The following is a 22,351-nucleotide window of genomic DNA, read 5'->3' on the forward strand; positions in this document are numbered from 1 at the left end:
GTGGGGGGGATCTGTCTCAAAGGTCGGACTTTGTTCGGTGAACCATCAAACAACAAGCCAAGAAGAAGATTGAAAATGTAATTTGTCTTTGCTTTATTTATTCTTATAGTTCATAATGGACAGATCCACTCTCCATCTGAGCTACAGCCACCACAGCAGGGCAGATGTGAAGGGAGAGTCATTTATCACTGGTTTCTGGACAGAGTCAGAGATCAGCACATTCTACTTCAACCTAGTGGCAAAATGTAGATAAATATATTTATTCAGCACCTTTTTTATTGAGCATCAACCTTCTGTTTATGTGTATCGCCAAAGGACTTGAAGTGTAAGTGAACACTCCAACTGCAAAGTGAGAGTGTATCTGTTGCCTGAAAGGTTTGAGTGAAGAGGTGTGGGTCCTTGACTCAAACTCAACTGTGGAGGGGGGGTGAAGTAAAATGAAGTATTTACAACAAGAAAAATGTTTTACATTTGAAGGTTTTTGCCAGCCTGCATTTCACCCCTAATGCATGCTGGGATATTCTCCATCATGTCACAGAAATACGAATAAATGTGTAATAATGTAGAAGACGGATGAATGGAAACATCCAGCAACACATAAGGTCCTGTACATTTATCCCCGCGGGCGTGGCAGTTGTAGTTGTATTATTATACAGCTACCTTATTATTCTGATATGTTAATTAGCCTGATGGCTTTTTAATAACACAGCTCATTCGTAAGCACTTAACATTGGAGTGCGGTGGTTTTTAATTAATCAAATTCACCATGACTGTGACTCTATGATAAGACATGCAATCTCATGCTGCCGCAGCGCTCAATTAACGAGCAAGCAGTTTAGTGTCACTTTCCAAACAATTGGGAAATCAGGATGCCATCTTTCCGCTGACTGTGCATTGTTAGTGAACAGCACGGCTAAAAGCACTTCATCCATAATACAAATAAATCATCCATCGTTATCATTTGTGCTCTCATGCAAAGAGAGACAGTGAGCTCCAATGACTCATCAAAATTAATACATGATTAACTGGATAAATTACCCAAACAAATTATAAACATTTCTGAACACGTTTTGTCCTTTCAAGAAGACTGCTGATGCGTACATTATTGCTTGTGAGCTGGACAAAGGGAGGGGAACAGTTTACATCCTCATATCTCAATCATCAGATGATTATTACCAACTGATGAACGCCATTGGCTTGGAGCAATTTTATGCCTGCAAAGATGAACGCCATTGGCTTGTGCAGAGCAAAAAACAACTCATTTGCATTCTGTATCTTCTACAATTATATGAAATTCCTGCTCAGCAATTAACTTGTGAGTAAAATGTAGTTGTAACTAGTATACATGATGGGGACAGAACTAATACCCAAGTTCTAGAAATGGTTAGGTCATAAGGTTTAGAGAGAGTTTTTGGTCACATTCATAAAAAATGTAAACTCTGCGCCATAAAAGAAAGGATAAGACCCAAGAAAACCACAAAAAGAATAATGTCCTATAACCATACTTGGGTTGTAATACACAAATATACAAGAAAGAGTAGAGTGGAATATGTAACTGTTAAACTGGCATCTCCTGATTAAATAAACCACAGACAACATCGATTAGGACCTCTGGGCGGGGGGGAATCCCCATCGCTGTTAGTGCCAAGGATCAATTCAGTGATCGGTGTCGGGATCAAAGCATTCTCCTCACCAGAGACACATTAATCCTGCTGATCTGTGTCTGCATCGACCACCTCAATGTCTTCATGTTCCTCAGACGTGTTAATCTCAGACTGCAGCTGTTTGTATGATCTTGTATTAGGAGAGTCTAATTAACCACCTGGGATATAGAAGTATGGACCTTTTTTTGCTTCACAAATTTCTCTTTTCGGCCTTTATCTGGTCCAAAATCTGCAGCACATGTTCTATTACAGTCTCTAATGGAGCTCGCTATCTCTTAGATCATCACAATTCATCAATGAAACATCTTAAAACACACTGTTTCTCTTTGGCCTTTTACTGTGAGTGTTTTGGGTGATTGCATTTTCATTGTTTACATATTCATGTATTCTGTTTCCGTTTATCGCTGTCCTGTAAACCCCAAGGGGCTGCAAGATTAATATGAGGGGATTGTTTACTTTGTGGCTTTCTCCGAAGTTTGCTTTCATATTGTGAAGTAATGAATATCATTATCTCTTAATGTCATTCCAATGTAACAATGAAACATGGATGTGTGCAACCTGTGCTAAGGGGTTACATAATGGTTCAAGAACCAAAGAAAGGAATAAAATTGAAGATGCTGTAGTCCCGCCCACATTGTTTTGATTGACATGTGACCTCTACAGCATGGAAACTCCACAGCCGTTAATGGAGACAACAAGTACAACAAACTGACAGCTGATTCCCACAATCTGATTACCTCACTTATCCCTGTTTCAACTGTCAAAGTCTACCAGTTAAAAGGAGGAAATGTTAAAAAATATTTTTAAATGAACCCAGACCAGCAGAGAGCAGGACTTTATATCTATTGTCTTCAGGTCTTCTGCGATGATGGGTTATCCTTTATGAGTATTTGGATGATACAAAACTAATTTCCTGATTTTGATACTTTGTGCTTTTGAAGTCATTCCAGCATTTAAATAAATGTCACTTTGAATTAACACTTCCAGTTATAAGAAAAAACAACTTGGCGGCTACCTCTGGTTCTTAAAAGTGAAGCCAATGCTTCAATGGGGGCGGCTGTGGCAACATGAGGTAGAGCGGTCTACCTCTGGTTCTTAAAGGTGAAGCCAATGCTTCATGTCTCAAAGCTGCATTCTCTCTACTGTCCATCAGGGGGCGACTCAGGGGGCTAATGTGAGCATTTAGTAAATGATGCTCCATTTAGAGTCAAATAGACCATAAAGCAGGGTATGCTTTAGGGCGGGGCTACCTTGTGATTGACAGGTCACTACCAGAGACGTATAAGGCATTTCTACGTCATTCCTCCACATTTCAAATATGGTAAGAAGCAATTACTGGTTGCAAAAAAGCAAGATGGCGACGGCCAAAATCCAAGATGTTGATCGACAAAATGCAGAACTTTAGGCTTCATAACGGCAGTCCACAAACCAATGGGTGACATCAAGATGACTACGTCCACTTCTGCGGGACTAATAAAGGATTATCTTATCTTATCTTATCTTATCTTATCTTATCTTATATTCAGTTGTATATTACAAATAATTTTGAGGAGACACATAACTCATTGATCAATTATTTATCAAACCCAGTGTTTGGTGCATAACTCAAGTTATGTTGGAGAAGTATTGGGTTTCTTGTTTAACATTTTTGTTACTCTGTGATCGAGTCTTCAGAACTTTCTGTAGAGGAAATAAGGTAAGAGGTGGGTTGAGTTTTCCTGCAGTAAAGTTATATCCATCCATTAAATCCTTTTTCTAAGACTTTTGTTCATGTTATCAATAACCTTTATGGACCTCAACCAACTGGAACAACAACACCATAGAACATTTCATGAGCAGTGATCTTCCTGACCCTGCAGGATGGAAAATTGCAAGCTGTCCAGTTAATCACGAGACTATTGGTATTGATTAAGAATCCTATCAGCCTCCCACTGATCATTATTTTTGTTCCAGGGTCCACTGGAGATATTTCTCTTTGAAGCCAGAGACGTGCTTTTACCATCAGTGAGACATGAGGGCCAAAGGGAAGCAGAGAGGACTCATAACTCATGGATCACATGTAGACAGTGAGAATATATCACTTTAATTGTCACTTTTATCTGTCTGCCTTGTGCTGTTGAATCATATTTGTTTGTGCAGCTATGAGCAAGTTTGTGTTTGTTAGAACATTCCTTCAAAAGCCTTGAATTCATGAACCTGTTCATGGAGTCCGACAATGCTTTTTATATCCACCTTAAGACCTGATTTTGTTCTTTGTCTTTTGATTGTGTTTAATCTGTTTATCCAATTCTTTGGGTATAATTTGTGTCCAAACTTGTTTCTATTTTTATCTTGTTTTATCTTTTTCCATGCACAGAATTAGTTTCAACTGTTTGTACGAGCAAGCTTGTATACATCTTTGTGAAATACTTTGGTGCAAAACGTCTTTGCTTTTAAAGTGCTATGTAAATGAATACAACTTAAACATTCCGTCTAAGGACTTCACAACATCCGGCTGTAAAGTCAGCCAAACTGAAACAGGCATATCGAGCAGTAAAGCTACTTTGAGGGATTAACGTTGCTGGAAATCCATTTATCTTTGTTTTATTTTGTTTACTTTAGTCAGTAGGGCTTACTGCTAAATTGCAACAACTTTATCATCATATTCAATGTGGCTTGTAGGTTTTGGTTGGTCGATAAAAGGATGAAAGCGGCACATCTGGCGTTTTCCACATGCTTTTTATATGCAACATATATATAACGGAGCACTGTGGAGTTCCTATCAACAGCACACAAGGAGATATAATGAGCGATATAATCAGCAGGTGTGCAGGTAAGTGTGTAGTGAATAACTGATATAAAGCACAACATTAAAGTCAAATATTCCTCGTAGATATTTTTCAGAAGTTATATACAGAAATGTCACCGGAAAGCAAACCCAACTTCTAATGACTTTCCTTATGTAAAGCGTGTTATTACATTTGTTGAAAACTCATAAACTGTCAGTGGGGGATATTGAACGCCATGAGTGTCCAACATTTCTCCTGAGACGAGCTTCGTTGACACTGCAGTCCTGCAGTCCAATCAATGAAATTTTGCTGAAATCTATTTCGAATCTGAACCGACTGTGTTTGTGGGAAAGGGAAGGGTTGAGACTTTAATACCTTTCTACATATTGGGTTTTAATTATAAACTGTATATAAGAAGTGGAAGTTTTCACTGTTACGTCACCCGTTGGTTTGTGGACCAACTGTTAGCATTTTAGCCGTCACTTTCTTGGTTTTCTGACCATCGGCATCTTGATTTCTTGCAACCAGAATTGACACAAAAAGGGTGGACGAACGAACTCTGAAGGAGACATTTTTATACGACCAAAATGTTACAATATACTTTCATAAGGTGAAAACATAAAACACAACACAAGTTGTAAGATGTAAATCCAGACAACTCCAAGAACGGACAATGCCATGGTAACAACCTGTCAATCACAAGGTAGCCCCGCCCTAGCGCATCCCCTGCTTTATGGTCTGTTTGACTCTAAATGGAGCATCATTTACTAAATGAACATCATGCTGTATTGAAGAAGACTTGAAACTAGAGATTGAGACCATAAACTCTACACATACAACAGTATGGTTCATTTTTTTATTTATCATTTAATCTAATCTCATCCTGGAAGAGGATGGAAATAAGCATGAAAAACACAGGGAATGTTGCTGCGATATTGTTGAAATGCCACTGACACAGGTCTAATATTAGATCACATCTGTTTTTGGTTAAACCCAATTCCTAATTTGAAGCAGAATTAAGGATTAAGAACACAGACAACCTTTGAAAACATCACAAATCCCTGGTGGTCTCCTGGTATTACTATTCCTGTGTGGATAAATGTAATTTTATTTCGGTAGTACTCACTTCTCAGTATAATAATGAGTGTACAGATGACTTCCATATGGACAGGCTCACATTAATAGCTTCCTTTCAATCCTCAGTAACAACTCTCTGGAGGTTGTCCAGAAATGTCAGAGTGGGATTGAAAATGTTGCGTTTACTGTCGGCAGAGCGGAGAGTAATTGGTCAGGGCTTCTGGTTGTTATAAACACACTCATTGATTTAATACAATGAGTCTCAGCGCCACGATGTCTCAGGATGTCAACACCATTTTAAATAAAAAAAGTACATATTCCACCTCGATATAATAAGAGCTATTTCAGTAGAAATGGCCCTGTTTGCGTCAAATCACTCAAAACAAATAGTTTCTAGAGCTCAAACACGAGTCTCAAACGATCTGCAGCATCAGCGTGCAAGATGATCATGTTTATGCAATAAATACTACTTGATAAAGTATTGTTTCAAGTATTTTAGATATACTTTTACACAGTCTTTCTATTTCAGAACATTTATGCAAGATCATTTTCTTTAGAAATACAGATCTAGTTATATCCAGTTACTTTACCATGGCTTCATCCACATTATAATAAAAGAAAAGGTGTTAATTCATTCCAGTCCTGTTCCAGTGATGTCTCCGCGTGAGGAGAAAACCTAGTTTGCAGGTGTGTGAATTGTCATTGCCGGTGTCTCAAGTCTCCAACACATTGTTCTTTTCTTTGAGGAGCTCATTGTAAACTGAAGTTAAGTCATCTCTGACCTTCATCAAGTGTTCTGGATGGTAAAGTAAGAAAAAGGACCTTTGCAGAAAAGTGTTACTGCGACTTGATAAGGTTACAGAAAGTGATTGATTCCCACTGAAAAGGCTGCTAACCTTAATGACTGTGTCATATAGAGAAAAAAGTTTAAACTGTGTGGTTTTGGTGTAAAAAGTTACATAATACGTTTAAATGAAACCTTTTGTTTCATTGCAGTTATGTTAAAAATCCTCCTTATAATGTCAGAGACATAAAGCCTTCAGGTCAGAGGAAGCAGAGGGGACTTAATGTGCTGAAATATTCCTTTTCATAAACGTTACTTAGACTACTTCCACAATTTATATAAATCTACAACGATGGACAAAGATGAAACTTTTGGTCAAAAGATCAAGAAGAATGTCCAAACACTTCAACCGTCTTCAGCAATAGAAGTCTGTCTCTATTGTGAGATATACTCACACTACAGGAGATGTGGTGTTTTTGCAGTCAGAATATCACAAACTTGTTCTTGGTTACTACTCTGTAGAAAGATGAAGCACTACTTGGGTCTAATGTGAGCAGGAGAATAAAGGAAAAAAAGAGGGGTTCTCTCGAAAGTCAGGGCAGACTGTTTTCTTTGGTAGAAAAAAAAAGGATTAAAAAGCTTCTTAAAGTGCCTATTCTAAATAAATGGAAAGAAACACTTGTGGCATTTTGTACTCAGTCAACCTCTACCACATGTTTATGTGCTTTAGCCAATTAGCAAATTGGTTCAAGCTCTGTTTTACATTCACATTGAGTCAATGTATTCTGACTCAAAAGGCAAATGCTAAAGCGAATGAACTATCTAAGAATTGAATATAGTATGTCAACTATTTACATACTGTTAAATCTCTACTCTGATTTATTATTATAAATATTATCTACCTCAGGACATAATGAGATCGGTCATGTGTGTGTGTGTGTGTGTGTGTGTCTGTGTGTGAGTGAGTGAGTTCGTGCGTGCATCTCTGTGTCTGTCCACAGCCAATATTGCATACTGTTGAACCAAACTGCATAATATTTTGGGTGCACATTTATGCCTGCATGCTCAAGGACATCTCCTGGTTTGCAGTGAACCACACTCTAAAAATCTTTTCTCGTATTCATTCAAGCAGTGGTCGTTGCAGACACGCCTGGTGCATATCTGCAGTCTACTGAGTGCACTTTCTAGTTTGTAAATTACTGAATATTTATTTTGCAATTAACACACCACTGTAGTGGAAAGAGGACAAAGACTGATAGATGCAGGCACATGGAGGAGAAGACAACCTAGTGGGGTCTCAGGGTTATCCCCACTCCTATGATGCTATAAATGATTCATACATTTCATATGTCTAAAACAAGATATACTACATACTGCGTTATACTAGATATGACATCATCTATTTAACCTTCTGAGCAATAACAAGGATTCTATGAAAAATAAGATGCTACATTCATCATTACTGACAATCCATAAGATCGTCCTATCCAATCGTAGGGACATGGGGGGAAAACATAGAGATTAAGTTTGCAATTGACCACTTCGAAGTACACGTTTTGCGTCAGACTCTTATCTCTGTGAAACACTTTCTATGTTTAGAAACTGTAATAGGTCGGGAGAATAATGAGGCAGGACTGGGAGGGTATTTGCAGAGATAAAGTCATCTCTAACACCCTCGAAAACAAATCATTTTATCACAATGCGCTGTTGCTACTTGCCATTTGACCCCGCTGAACATTATTCTGTAAATGTCTGCAGTAATTACTGTACGCAGGGCAGATGGAGGATAAATGTCTCCCTCTGTATTCTGTGAAATTACTACTGCAAGATCGATGGATAGAAAATATGAGAAACTGAAGAGAAAGTCACAGTTCAAGGTGACAAAAACAAGAAATACAAATGTGAGGATCTATAAACAAAATGTGTTTAGACCATTTCTGGAGCTTAAGGAATTAAAAGATTTCAAGAATAAAGAATGTAGCTATGTTGTTATAAGAAAAAATGACCCTGATACAACCTTGTTATTTGTATGTTGTAGGCCTACAACATTTTACTTTCAGGCCAATAGTGTGACATAAAAACAACAAATATGACCTTTTTGACACACACACTGCAACCATTACAACAGCACAAGACAACATGATTTCACTACATAAATTGTTTGGAAAAAACAGAAACTACTCTGAAACATAACGCAACATAACCTCAGCTAATAGAATACCTTTGCTTCCTTGAGTATAACTTCTTCTGTAGTTTTCAACAACTCCCTGCCTGGTAAACATGGAGCCAGACCGGAACACTTGAAATGATTAAGAGGACTTACTTGAGCACATGTGTGGAGCCGTTGATCTGCGTGGCTGTGCAGGGAGCGCCGGACCCCAGGATGGACGGCCTGCGGTACCTCTTCCTCCCGCAGCACAGGATGATGAGGAAGGCACGGCGGAAGGACTTGTTGAGGAAGGCGTAGAGGATGGGGTTCAGCATGGAGTTGATGTAGCCCAGCCACAGGCAGGCCACCCACAGCTTGTCTGGCACTGTGTAGTCTATAAAGGGGTCCACCACGTTGGTGACGAAGAACGGCGCCCAGCAGAGGCAGAAACACCCCATGATGATGCACAGAGTCTTTGCCGCCTTAGTCTCTGTTCGCATGCGGTGGTTGCGTTGCTGGTCAGAGTCCGTGCCGGCTCCTCCCGCCCGCTGCAGTATGCTGATCTGCAGGGCGTGTGCTCGGGCCGTGATGTAGATCCTCTGGTAGGCCAGCACCATGAGGACCAGAGGGATGTAGAAGGCCACCACGGAGCAGGTGAGGGCGTATGGCTTGTTCACCATGAAGACACAGGACGTGGAGTTGGTTCCTTCACTGTACTGCCTCTGCTCAATCTGGTGAAGGAAGTCACACCAGAGGAGACAGTCAGACCAGAAACTCAAGTCAAGATTCAGATGTGTTCATACAGCATCAATGAAACTTCTCTGCTCATAGCATTTTAAGCTATGATTAAACCGACCACCATTAAACAAATGAAACAAAGGACATCGTGGAAATATAATATAATATAATATAATATAATATAATATAATATAATATAATATAATATAATATAATATAATATAATTTATATAATATAAAATTCTGGTGTTCTTATTATAACTTTTAACATGTTTCTTGCATGAAGCCCAATGTCTGCTGCTGACACTTGATGTAACAAATCTTAATTATACATAGGCCCGTGAGGCTGTAATGGTCATTACAAATGAGAAAACAAACATTTCTGAATTGGAAAACCGAATTTGCCAAACTATAAAACAAAAACTTTTTTTTTTGTGAATTATACATCGTTTCCACATGCGCTGAGCTGCAGGACAGCTCATCCCTGACGTGAAACACCTCCAGACTTCACAGCAAACCACTTAAAATCACTCTTCAGCAGAGTCTCCACTAGCAGGCATCACGGCTCCTGAGGGAAAGGGAGGCTCTGCACGTCACCATTAATCACAGCAGGTCCCATCCCAGCTCTTTCCTCCACTATCATCTCACCTCTGTGGGTAAAAACTACGGCTCAGGGCAACGAGATGAATAACTCAGAGATCAATCCATACCTCTGAATGAAAGCAGCGTTCCCTTGCGTGTAAACTGAGGTTATTTTTATGAATGGGCTGACATGTTTAAGTGTTTTCATGTGACCGTTGAGTTTACGTCCGCTGCTGCAGGAATGTAAACAATGATAAGAGTATCATAAAAGTGTAAATAGGAGAAAATAAAATATCTGTTTTTATCTGTGCTTCACACAGGTACAGTTGACAGAGATCTCTCTCAGTGTTCATATTTCCTTTCTGTAAAATATGGATTTATTCCACTTAAGTCTTGCCAAAGTGCACATTGGAAGCAGTCCTTGTCACTCATTCTCCCTTAAATCTTTTGAGCCATGGAAAAAATGAAAAAAAAAAACGTTTTGTGAATCATCTCTGGAAAATCAAATAGATCTTCACATGCTTGAAGCTCAAGCATGTGAAGACACATCAAGCGAATGAGGAATTAAAAAATGTCCATTTGGTTTTTAATTGCAAAGGTCAAGACAGAGTATCTGCACATAAATCTGCTGAAAACAAAGAAACTTATTAATGTGTTTATCTGAAAATACTGAAAAAGCTTCTGCCGAACACTAGAATAATTACAATAAGAAACAGGCTTTCAAATTGGCAGCCTTATATAGTTTGCAAGAAACACCCATGGCTGAATAAAACACTGTAACCATAGCTACAGCAGAAGAAGGGCTGATAATCATGATCTGATAATAAGGTCTTTAAACAGTTTGCCATTTTATATTGTGACATCTAAATTAAATTAAGAGGCCATTAATAGATTATGATAAGCGGCTGGCAATGTCTGCCTTTGACTCATCAGTTCTTCATCGCACTGATGCAGAAATCCTGTGAATCCAAAGCAGTCCTCTCTTTAAACCGGAGATTTTGAAGAGAGAAATACCACTTCATTAGCAGATTGGCAAAAGTAAAAAATGTACATTAATCTGTCGTTTTGGTCTGAATTGATTTCTTAAGTGGATTAATCATTTTTTTAATAATTTATTTTATGCTGAATGACTTATTTCCTTGGGAACCAATCTAAACACCCATTGGTGTCATTATATTACATTACAGTCATTTAGCAGACGCTTTTATCCAAAGCGACTTACAGGAAGTGTATTCAACATAGGTATTCAAGAGAACTACTAGTCACCAGAAGTCATAAGTGCATCTCCTTTCTTAAACAAGCATCTTAAAGCATAAACCAGAGCAAAAGTATAGTGCAGAGGCAAATTATTAATTGCAACAGACTAATACGAATATAATAAGTGCTACAAACTACTACGAATAGGATAAGTGCAGTAAACGAATACGAATTCAATAAGTGCAACAACTAATACGAATGCAAATAAGTGCTACGAGGAAGGCTCAGGGTAGTACTTCCTATTATTGTGTTTTCCATTTTCAGCAGTAGAAACAATACTACAGTGTACTGTAGAAATACTTAGTCATCCTATTTTCCTGAATTGAAAAGTGCAAAAGTATTAGCATAAAAACATACTTCCTAAAAAAAAAAGTAAAAATACTCATTATGCAGGATCCCCCCTATTATAATGTTCCATAATTATTATTAATTATAGATGCATTAATATGTTCATAATGTTGATCTCACAGCTGGTAAGAGGTCATTATCATTACTCAATATAATGCTAGTAAAAACGTAGTAAAAGTGCAATATTTGCCTCTGAATTGTATTGAAGTAGAAGTATGAAGTAGCAAAAATGGAAATACTTGAGTAAAGTGCAAGCCTTAAAGTTATACTTGAAAATCTGTAACAGTTGACACGTTTTTTTTGTCATAAGTATAAGTCGTCATAGCGCCCAGTTTTAAAGTCATACTGGACAACAGCAGACTTTTTGACATGACCATTGTGATTTGGTGTGAAACCACAGACTGTGAACCCTGACCAACCAGAGCTGTGTATTCCAGAAGGCCTTAAAAAACAGCAGAAACCAGTAAAAGTAGACAGTGAGACCTGTATGCGGGTCTCTAGTGGATCCAGAGTTCTGGTTGTTTTGTTGAGTTTCTGGAGCCGCTGTTTGTGCCAGAAACTGACTGACTGCTCAGAATATTAAACAGCTCTAATTGGACCCAAAGAGAACAGAACTTTAGACCGCTGTTGTGCTGTAAACTTCTTTGTGTGTGTGTCTGTGTATGTGTGTGATGTGTGTGATGTGTTAGTCACTGCCAATGCTGCCAAAGACCAGTCAGCCAGTCCTCCTGGTGACAGTCAGCTCGGAAGCAACTTTCACTGGCGTGGAGATAAAGGCAGACAGGGGCGAGCAAGGTTAATGGTGGCTGGGGAGAGTCTCTCTCTCTCTCTCTCTCTCTCTCTCTCTCTCTCCTACACATTCATGTTGTCTTTGTCTGCACACTTGTTTTACTGTCTCTCTCCTCCTCTTCCTGCTTTACGTCCCATGGTCATTTCATTCAGAACAGTCATTCTGTCTTTAGTGACTGATTTCCTCCAACTTTTCATTCACAAATTTTCACAAAAAACCTCCTTTAAACTTTGATATGTTCAGCGATGTAATGCAACACAAAAAAGTTTCCCAGATATCACTCACTTCATATATTTTTGTTCAGGCAATTTTATATCATGTTTCTATTTTTTGAGCATTTGTTCTGTCTTTGTATAGTATTGAGGTGAGTAAAAAAAAATGATGTTGCATTTTTAGAAACAAAAGTAACAAACTCCTTCAAATTAAAAGCAGCGAGGATGCTGAAGAACAGAAGAATAACAAAATATAGAAGTAACAAAAAAGATATTAAATCAACCAAAGAGTCAAAAAAGTTAACAAAACTAAGAAAATATAAGTAATAAGTGAGTCTTGAGAAGTTCTTGAAAAATATGAACTGAATTGCATTATCTAATAGGTGAACTGTAAAGTTAAGAGGCAAATGCTGCGTCTACATTCATTTTAAGAGACTTTAAGTTACTATATGGACCCAATAATGCAGCAATGTTCTCAGGAGGCTTCAATGTGCCTAACTAAAAATGTAGATTGAATTCTCTACACTACTAGCAGCTATTGGAGAGAGGCCAACACTGGAGCGATGCACTTTGTCTTTGTTATAAAACAGGCTGCAGCATTTTTGAACCACCTGCAACAGCTTCTTGGCTGAAGCGAGAGAATAATGAATTAATCTAATCTAGTCGTGATGACACAAAAGCATGGATTCATTCCTCAGCACTTTTGGTTCCTTTATTACAACCAATGCAAAGCTCATAGCTAGTTTGAGACCGATGAAGTTGTAATTTTCATGTTACTTTTATGGCGCTAATGCTAATAGCTACTTTCATTGCAAAATAGTTGGCAACATTAGACTCAGTTTCTTGGTTGGTTACCTTTTAAAACTAGCTTACATTTGCTTGTTTCTACCTAACCTTTAATTGAGAAACCTCTTTTGGGGTTCTGTATCTACGTGTCTTTGTTTCCAGATAACGTGCTGTTTAACTAGCAAAAGTGGAGTTAGCCATAAAGGCCCTTAAAGCATATGAGCAATGCACTTAAGAACATGCTCTAAAGATCATTTAAATAAGACCGTTTCGATGATAAAATGACATAAACATGATTGTTGAAAGAACAGAAATTGCTGAAAGCTCCTCCGACCTTTGCACCTCTTTCTCTGCATTCTGTTTCATCTAAGCTTTAAGCACTCAACATGATCTAGAAGAAGTAGTCGATGTTTTGGATTCTCACACAGTCGTTCCTATCTTTTTTACCCTTTGAAACTAATCAATATCTTGCAGTTCAACTGATTGGTTTTTCCCTCTTGACTTGTTAATTTGAAGGATTTTTTGATGCTTGAGGGGAATAAAGTTTTTAATCGTTAACTACCTTGAACCAACATGTTTCCCTCTCACATTGATCCTCACCCCGGGTTGGTTGAAGATCTCTTCTAATACCTTCAAAGTTTATGCTTTTGCATTTTGCAGCAGACTATTTCTTCTAATCCCTCTCTCCCTCTCTCTCTCTCTCGCTCTCTGTATTCTAGCTTGCCTCTTATTTGGCATTCAACAAACCTCACTGCACAAACACTCATAGCACTGACTCATCTGTGAAATACTTTACATTTCCAGATGGTTATAAGGATAGAGCTTGACTCCATGACCGTGGTGTCAGTGACCTCGTCGTTCTGTTTCTGTCTGACGTGTTGATGTTGTTTCCATAGCAACATATGGAGTATTTCCTTCTTGTAAACAATACAAACTCCTCAGGAAAAGAATTTGTTTATCAGCACATTCTGATACTAATTGTCATTTATTTTTAATGGTTTCTTTTATTTCTATTGACTGTTCTTCGTTTTTTTTTCCCCTCCAGAGAGCTCAATTTTCACTTCACAGCAGTGTATTATGATCATAAACTTTCATATCCTGTGGAGATTTAGACTATTTTTGGCTCCATCCCCGTATAAAACCAACACCGACTGCTTAGTGAATCATTTCCCCCGGTTTGCACACACACACACATACACCGAAGGACTCACCAGGTGGTCGATGCCGATGCTGTTCCAGCCCTGCATGATGGGCAGGAAGGAGATGAAGGTGGGAATAACCCAGCAGCCACCGATCATCAGAGCCACTCTCATGGGCGTCATTTTGTTCCGGTAGACCAGAGGCTGGCAGCAGATAGCGTAGTACCTGTAGCCCAACGACAGAGAAGGGATAACCAATCAATACATCCATATACCAAGGGGAGGCAAAAGATACCCAAATAAAATACGACTTGTATATAAAATACAATTGCAAAAATGTAGCATCACTTTTATTCTCCTGTTTTCTTTTTTTTTTTTGCACTAAAATCTGCAACCAGACAAACACAAGGGCCATAAATGCAAAAAGGGCCACAGCTGAAATACCTCTTTATTTCTGGTGTTTTCTACTGTCACTCTCTCCCTTCTGTTTCTGTCTCTCGTGTCATTTTTAATGAGCCCTTTTGGCAAGAAAAGAGGGCGTCTGCTGCCAATGCATTTGCAAAAATATGCTAACCAAGAATAATTAAGAATAATTGTCTCTCAATCCGTCTCTCATCCTCTATCTTTGCCTATTTTTGAGAACATTTGATCTATTTTCATCCTCTCTCTTTTAACCTCCACCCTTCACTAAAGCCACCTTTTATCACTTTAAAACAATCAGCAGTTCTGTTGTCTTAAGTCAAAGTAAATGATGACAAGAGGTAAACAAATGTTCTGACATTATCACAGTCTAATGTCCTCTTCATGGGACTATTAGTCAGTAAATTGTCAATTGGCCTCGGCTGCTGCACCCCATCACTTGTCCTCCATGACAGTTATTAGTCCTGGAAGGTGGATGCAGATACACTCCGTCACCTTTCAGCATATATTAACAAGGTAATACATGACATGTTGGATACGTCCTTCCGTGGAAAACTTTCGTGTTTGATGCAAAGCTGACTACAGATAGACAAACTACACTTTTTTAAGGTGGATTTTTTCAAGCCTGCAAGAGAGTTTTTGTGCTCAAAATGTTTTTTTTCTACGTGGACTGTTCCTTTAAAGAACATTAAAAGTCTACAATCACTTTTCCCCAGATCTGTGTCTTCTATTGTCCACTTTCTTCCCATAATTACTGCACTCTCCCTATGTTTTTTACTTTGATACTTACAAGCCAAGCAGCTTAGTCTTTAACACCGAGTCTTTTGAAATGAATGAAACAAACCGGATTTTGCTTGTTTCCAGTGATCCATTACAGCGGGATTATAATAATGAACACTTCTTAAATTCCTATTTCTATTTGTATCCGTCTCATTCACTTTGTCACTTACTCATTACCAAACACACACATTTGCTCCGACTCTGACTTCGTCACCAGCAAGTGTCTGTATATGTGTGTGTCCAAAGTGATATCAAACAATGCAGCAGGAAACGGCATGCTGTTGGGCGGTGATAGCGCTGAGACGACGCTGGCTCTGAACGGCATGAATGGAATGGCACTGGTGATAGGGAAATACTATGAATGAGCGCCCGGGAGAGGGAGAAGGAGTGAGAGAGACAGAGCATGAAAAGAGAGGAAGAAGAGATAGACGGAAGAGAGAAAATGAACGGTAGCAAAGCCAAAAGGAGAAAAGAGGAAGAGGAAATTAGGAATTATAAAAGAAGAAAAGAAGTAGAGAAAAAAGATAGGAAACAGAGGAAGGAAGGGGAGGATAAAAAACAGAATGGGTGTCAGAAAAGAGAGAGAGAGTAAGAGAGAGAAAGGTATTAAACCCTATTAAAAGGGCAAATGACAGATGCTGCATTGCTTATTGTTACAAATCCTCAACATCTGCAATTTTACCTGGCCTGGTCAATGACTTTGTGTGTGTGTGTGTGTGTGTGTGTGTGTGTGTGTGTGTGTGTGTGTGTGTGTGTGTGTGTGTGTGTGTGTGTGTGTGTGTGTGTGTGTGTGTGTGTGTGTAGATACTGAGTGTTCATACCTGTTCCAGTGTGATAGGAAATGGATGAAGCAGACCAAGCGAGACACTAAGACCTCCATTACACTCTAGCCTGTTGTGTCTATGCGTGTGTGTGTGTGTGTGTGTGTGTGTGTGTGTGTGTGTGTGTGTGTGTGTGTGTGTGTGTGTGTGTGTGTGTGTGTGTGTGTGTGTATGTGTGTGTGTGTTTCTTGTACCTGCTACATAATGAGGTTCAAACGTTTTTAACGGACAGAGGACATTTTTGTGGGTCCTCACTTTTTCAAAGGTTTCTTTTAGAGTTAGACTTGGTTTTAGGATTCAGGTAGGTATTAGGATTAGGTTAAGGTGAGGGGCAAAGGAATGCAATACGTCAGTGAGGGTCCTCTTAAAGATAGATGTACAGGGATGTGTGTGTGTGTACCAGTGTGCCTTTGCATGTTGCAGATGTGCCACCATATGCTTCTATTTTGTAAGTGTTGATTACTCTCACTTTTTCTTTAATGCAATTGTTTTAAATTTAATCTGAATACATATATGATGTTTTTAATGCATTATGTAAAGCTATTTGATTTGGCTTTGTGAGTGAAATGTGCTTTGACCCATTTTAAAAAAAACCTCATCAGGTAATTTCCCTAATTTTAACTCTTGATCTTTAAAAATAATTAAAAAGATCCCGCAGACCCTCACAGGTGTTTTTAATGACTTTGGCTGATTAGACTTCTAGTGGATGGAGCTTTGCTTTGAACTCTATGACCTAACAAAAACGGTAACAATATAAATGGTCTTGTCCGTTCTATCTCCCAAAGTCTTCCTCTCCAGGGCAGCTCAGTTTACTCATTTTTATAACCCTTGCTTCTCCTCAGAGGGTTGACTGAACACTGTGCTGTGCAGCGGCAGTATTAAAGCTAATCCACTTCATCCCTATCGTCAGTCTCTGTTGATATTTCGCTGCCTCCCCCGCTATGGTCCTACCTCATTACCTACTTGCGGTGCGTGGCATTTCGCAGCCATCAGTAATTTGGAGAGGCTGTGTATACTGTGTGTGGTCTGCATGTGAAAAAGGTCAAGAGGCCCTTTCTGTTTGAATCGGCCAAATAGACGTGTTGAAAGGTTGCAAATGGATTCTTTAAGAGCGGATGGAGAGGCCTCAGAGTCTCCAACACAAGTATGAATTCTTACGATGTCTGAACTGAAATGCCCATACGCAAACATGCACAAAAGCACAGTATGCACACACACTCCTCAAAGCTTAAATACTTACAAAGAACCAATAGTATGCATAGATGCATGAAGGCACACACACACCAACCCGGGTCAGATTAGAAGCAGACGCAGCACGGTTGAATGACAGCGTGTCCTGACCGCGAGCACTTTAAATGGCCCCTGTTTCCTTTTGATCTACAAAACATTTCTCTCTGTTTATTTCTGACATTTTTATTCAGACATTATTTATATGGATGCTGGTTTCTGAGAACAGCCAAAACCCAAAGTATGTTGCCGTGTTCCACGTTCACACGCTGCTGCAGGACAATGGATTTTGTCTTTACGTTAAACAAAGCAGCTTTGTACAAATAGCATACTATGATACAATACTTTCACCTGCACCATCGATTGGAACATTTTTTTTCCTCTGTGCAGATTTCGTACTCACAGATGGAAATGTTTAGCTGTTTACTCCAATTTTGTCTGACAGCCAGCTGCTAGCGTATTTTGTAGAGATCATTAAACCATTGATAAAAATGACAATAGGTTTTGATGTGAGACTATTTTTTCAAACAACAAAATCAAAAACGGCTGATGCCAATCAGCTAATGAACGTCTGACCTCAGTTCTCTGCCTATCGCATCCTATAAGCTCCTTTATCAGGTGTCAGAAACAGATGAGGAACACGAGAGTTTACACTATAATCAGAGTGTGACGGCAAAAAAAAATAAGTCTGGGGGGAAAAATATACAATATTGTTGTTATAAGAAGTTAGTTTAGACTCTCTGTGATTACTTGGACACATTGAAGAATAGCTTGTGCATCACCTGCAACATCAAACTCTAGTTTAGCCAGCTGATCAGACTGATTAGATCCACCTGATGGAGCCAGGTGCATGCATTCAAATCCATCTAATTATATGTTAGGACAGAAGAGCAGCAGCAATTTGGTTTTCAGTGTAAATAATTAAGAACCACAGATTTAGGCCCAATAAACAGGGTCACAATGGGCTCTTTAGTGACACGTGCCTTACACTTCATTACTCTGACTAAACAGTGCTGCCTTATAATGTCAGTCATCAGCATCTGCTCGCTTTCTTTCAGAAGACTTTAATTAACGTTGACAGGTTTCGTTTTGTTTTTAGTTGCAATAATACGAGAGGTGGCTCAGTCTCGTGTGGAAGGGTGGCATCAAGGAAACAATGAAATGCAGAATAAATGCAGGCGCATGTTTTAAAGCAGGAAGCCATACTGGATTACATGCTTTGCTATCTTCAGTCCCTTATGTCTTTGCACTTGCTCGCTCTATTTCTCTTTCTATCTCTAAAGCTTTCTGTGATGCGTTTGCCTCTTGAGTGAAGGACTCTTCATCTCGGAGTCGTTCACATAACCGCTGTGATATAATATCTATCCCCTACTGACTCTTATCTCCTCTGCCTCTGTCTTTTCTTTTTTCTACATAAATCTATCGTCTCTTACTTTATCAACACAAGTCTTTATCACACTTTAAAGTCGCAGCATTGTTCATCCTGCATTCAAAATGTTAATATATCATATAATGATGATTTGCATTAGCATGTTGTATTAGCATGTTGCCTTACCACAGGGTAGGTTTGCTGTAAGGCCCCCAATAAGGCCCCACTCAGTGCACTCAATGCTTGTTTGTGTTCATGGAAAAAAGGCAACTGTCTTAAAACTAGATTTTGACAACACAGGAATGCAGGATAAGATAATCAACAGAGGCAACGGCCCGTTCATTCCTATGAAAGTTGCTCAGTGGCACAAACAAAAAAAGTTTGACTTCCAGTACAAAATTGTAATAATATTACCCAGATCTTCTGGCAATACGCATAATTACCCTCATAGAGCAAAACAATAGCGTTTCCTTAAACCCCGCCTCCCAGCACCTCGGTCCAGCCTTGTTCTCATTCACATGAACGGAAGAAGGAGAATAACTCTGGATTCAGCCATTAATGCATTCTAATTTATTTACTTAAATAAAAGTTATACGCTGATTTACAGACATGCTTTTACCAATAAAAGTCAATGTGGAAAAGTATTTTTGGGCCCAAAATAGGGCTTGGTCTGGACACAAACAAAATGTGTTTGATTACGTAAACCAATGATCATCACATGATCTAACTGCAAGAGTCCAGGTGCTGTGCAGGGAAACTTTTCAAACTAACTTTAACTTGGTTTAAATCAAATTGACAAAAACAACAAACACTGAACATGTTGTCCACTTTTCCTGGTCATCCAGCCTTTTTTTGTTGTTGCAAAAATAGCATTTGAGAAGTATACTTTTATTTAAAAACATATTTTGAACAGGGTTATAATGTTTCATATTTTGTATTTATGTAATCTGTATTTCCTTTGGCAAAAACAGCAAAACAAAACTTCAACAGTCAAAAAGTAATTTGGTTTGACAAATTAATATCTCTGCGTATGTTAGCTTCACTGAACTCCTTTGTGTTGGAGCATCCTCCTGGTAGCGGTTCTGGTATTTTTAGACTTAATTCATTTCCATTCAGCCCTTTTCAGCATCTTCAGCTGACGGTGGGTGAATGAGAAGCTTTATCCTGCAGCTGTTCACTTATTTTCTATATTCTCTCACTTTCTTTCTGTTTTCTTTTCCATTTCCCCTTCTTTTCTCTTGGCGTCCCTCTCTTTTCTTTCTCTTTCTCTGTCATATACACAAGCTTATGTTGTCTGTCAGCCAAATTCTTTCCAGCTGCCACTCTCTTGCTGCTTTCAGCTTGTTTGATAAAGTGTTTTGGCCGCAGTGACCTCTGACCTGCTTTAAGGTCTGATGAGATGTGGAAACATTAAAAGATTTGTCACAGAAATGAATGGTTCCCCATCATCCTGTAGTTAAAACGATCCAGTCAATTGATTTGGTAACAGTTATATAGCCTACACCTCCAAACCAACTGCATTATCACTTGGCAGAACTCAAGATGTACACAGTGAAGCTGAAACGCAACTTCATGCAACAAAGACGGAGTCTGTGTCGATGGTAAAAAAAAACCTCACTATAATTGTAAAATAATAACTATTGTAAAATAAATAAAATAAAGCCAATAAATCAAGTTTATAACAGTTTGTTAAATCCCCTGTTATTCCTGTCTGTACAAATAGTCTAGTTAAAATGAATGTATTGTAGTTTAATTTTCCCCAGGGAGATAATCATCTGGCCAACTGTGAGGGTGTAAAAAGAGGAATACATTTAATTAAAAATATATATTTTCTGTGTGTTAGTAAGCAATTTGATAAGACTGACTGAATTTCCTCAACAGCTAAAAATAATTAAAAATTCTCGCTTTGCTGCTTTAAAGGAAAGAGATGACTTTTTCCCCCCACGCCACGTCGTGTCTCTGTAATGCTCCGTCAACAGCTCAGCAGAGCATTCCTTTTTGGGTCAGGACATATTTTCTACATGCGGTGACAGTATTTGACAGCAGTAAAAAATAAATAAAATGCCAATGTGCTGGAAATGTTTGTCATTTTTTTGTTTTTCTCTAAATTCTTTTACAATATGTGTTCAGAGGTTTGTCATTGTTTCCGTCTGTGTTTATTCTCTTTCTCCTCCAGTGATGCAGTCAACAGATGCTTCCTTTTAGAGCTTCATTATTATAAAATACCATCGAAATTCGTTGTTTTCTTCCCTGGTCTGTTATTCAGTTTTATTCAAAATGCTGGAAGCTACAAATGACATCAGCAGCCTTCCTGAGCTTCCCCTCTATCCATCGAAAAAGCTTAAACATTATGGAAGTGATTTTTCCATCAGCGTTTCACTCAGTTTGTCACCAGGAGCTCTGAAAAACTTTTGGTTTGTGTTGCAGAGCAGAACCTTCTTTTCATTTTGTGCTATAAGTCATTCCAGCAAATCCCCATCTGATGATCCTCTTAGTGGTGGTATTGATCGTTGGTGAAAAGTAGATTAATCTCTCATAATGAATAAGCTATTGATTTGCTGGCAGGGAGAACAACACTCACAGTATGTGTATGTCTTTCTCATTGGAGGTAACTGAAATGTAATGTGATTATCAGGCTTTTAGGCAAATAGCTAGGTGAGGTTTTTTAGAAAGGGTATTTTAAAGTTACAAATTGGTATGAATACTGAATATTGTTTTTTCACCAGTCCTGGCTTGGTTTTACTAGACAAAGATGATTCCCTGTCACATTCTCACTGACTTTTAAACGGATACTGCGTAAGCTCCTCCGATAGACTTCAAAATGTGGTTTACGTGACGTGAGTTGAGTGAGAACGTTGAGTTACTATTTGGTTAGGTTTGGGCAACATTAATACTTAGTGAGTTTTGGAAAAAATCATTGTCAATTTACGTTAGTGTCAATGTATTTAAATAACAGAGTTTTGGTTTTACACAACACAAGAACAACGGTCTCCTGGGTGAAAGTCCTGTGCAGACTTTGACGCTTTTATATACTTTGTCACACGACTTCCTCTTTTACTCCCCCGTCACAAATACTATGTCTACTTGATGCAGTCATGTACATCCAACACTGGATGCTAGAGGTGTAAGAGGAGCGTCACAGTTTAGAGCCATTGACTGAGTTTCTGTATTTGACGAGTTGGGAGTAAGAATGGTTTGGATTTCCGGAGCTCCACGTCAAACTAAACATGTTGGGGTTCATTAACATAAATATTCTTAATCTACTCTGATTGTTCTGACAGAATTACTGGTCCTAAATGGTAAGGCTTCACACATAATATGGAATGAATGAATGGACACACAAGAAAGATGTATTCCACTTGGTTGTCTACATGGAAAGTGACAGTAACAGGCAACGAATCAGAAAGAGAGTCTGAGATAGAAGTTTGCCTGCTTTCCCA

At 38.7% G+C, this 22,351-nt stretch overlaps 1 protein-coding gene across 1 annotated transcript in view; it reads right to left on the minus strand.

Annotated features, from left to right (window-relative positions):
• htr4 (5-hydroxytryptamine receptor 4) overlaps window positions 1-22,351 on the minus strand; it is a 76,479-nt gene that overhangs the window by 29,001 nt on the left and 25,127 nt on the right. Inside the window, exons 4-5 of the mRNA XM_054597892.1 lie at window positions 14,367-14,520; window positions 8,617-9,173 (exon numbers count right to left, since the gene is read on the minus strand). Of these exons, the coding sequence (XP_054453867.1) occupies window positions 8,617-9,173; window positions 14,367-14,520 (711 nt within the window). The remainder of the gene's footprint in view (window positions 1-8,616; window positions 9,174-14,366; window positions 14,521-22,351) is intronic.

This window comes from Anoplopoma fimbria, chromosome 4 (assembly GCF_027596085.1).
Source record: "Anoplopoma fimbria isolate UVic2021 breed Golden Eagle Sablefish chromosome 4, Afim_UVic_2022, whole genome shotgun sequence".
Taxonomy (NCBI): Eukaryota; Metazoa; Chordata; class Actinopteri; order Perciformes; family Anoplopomatidae; genus Anoplopoma; species Anoplopoma fimbria.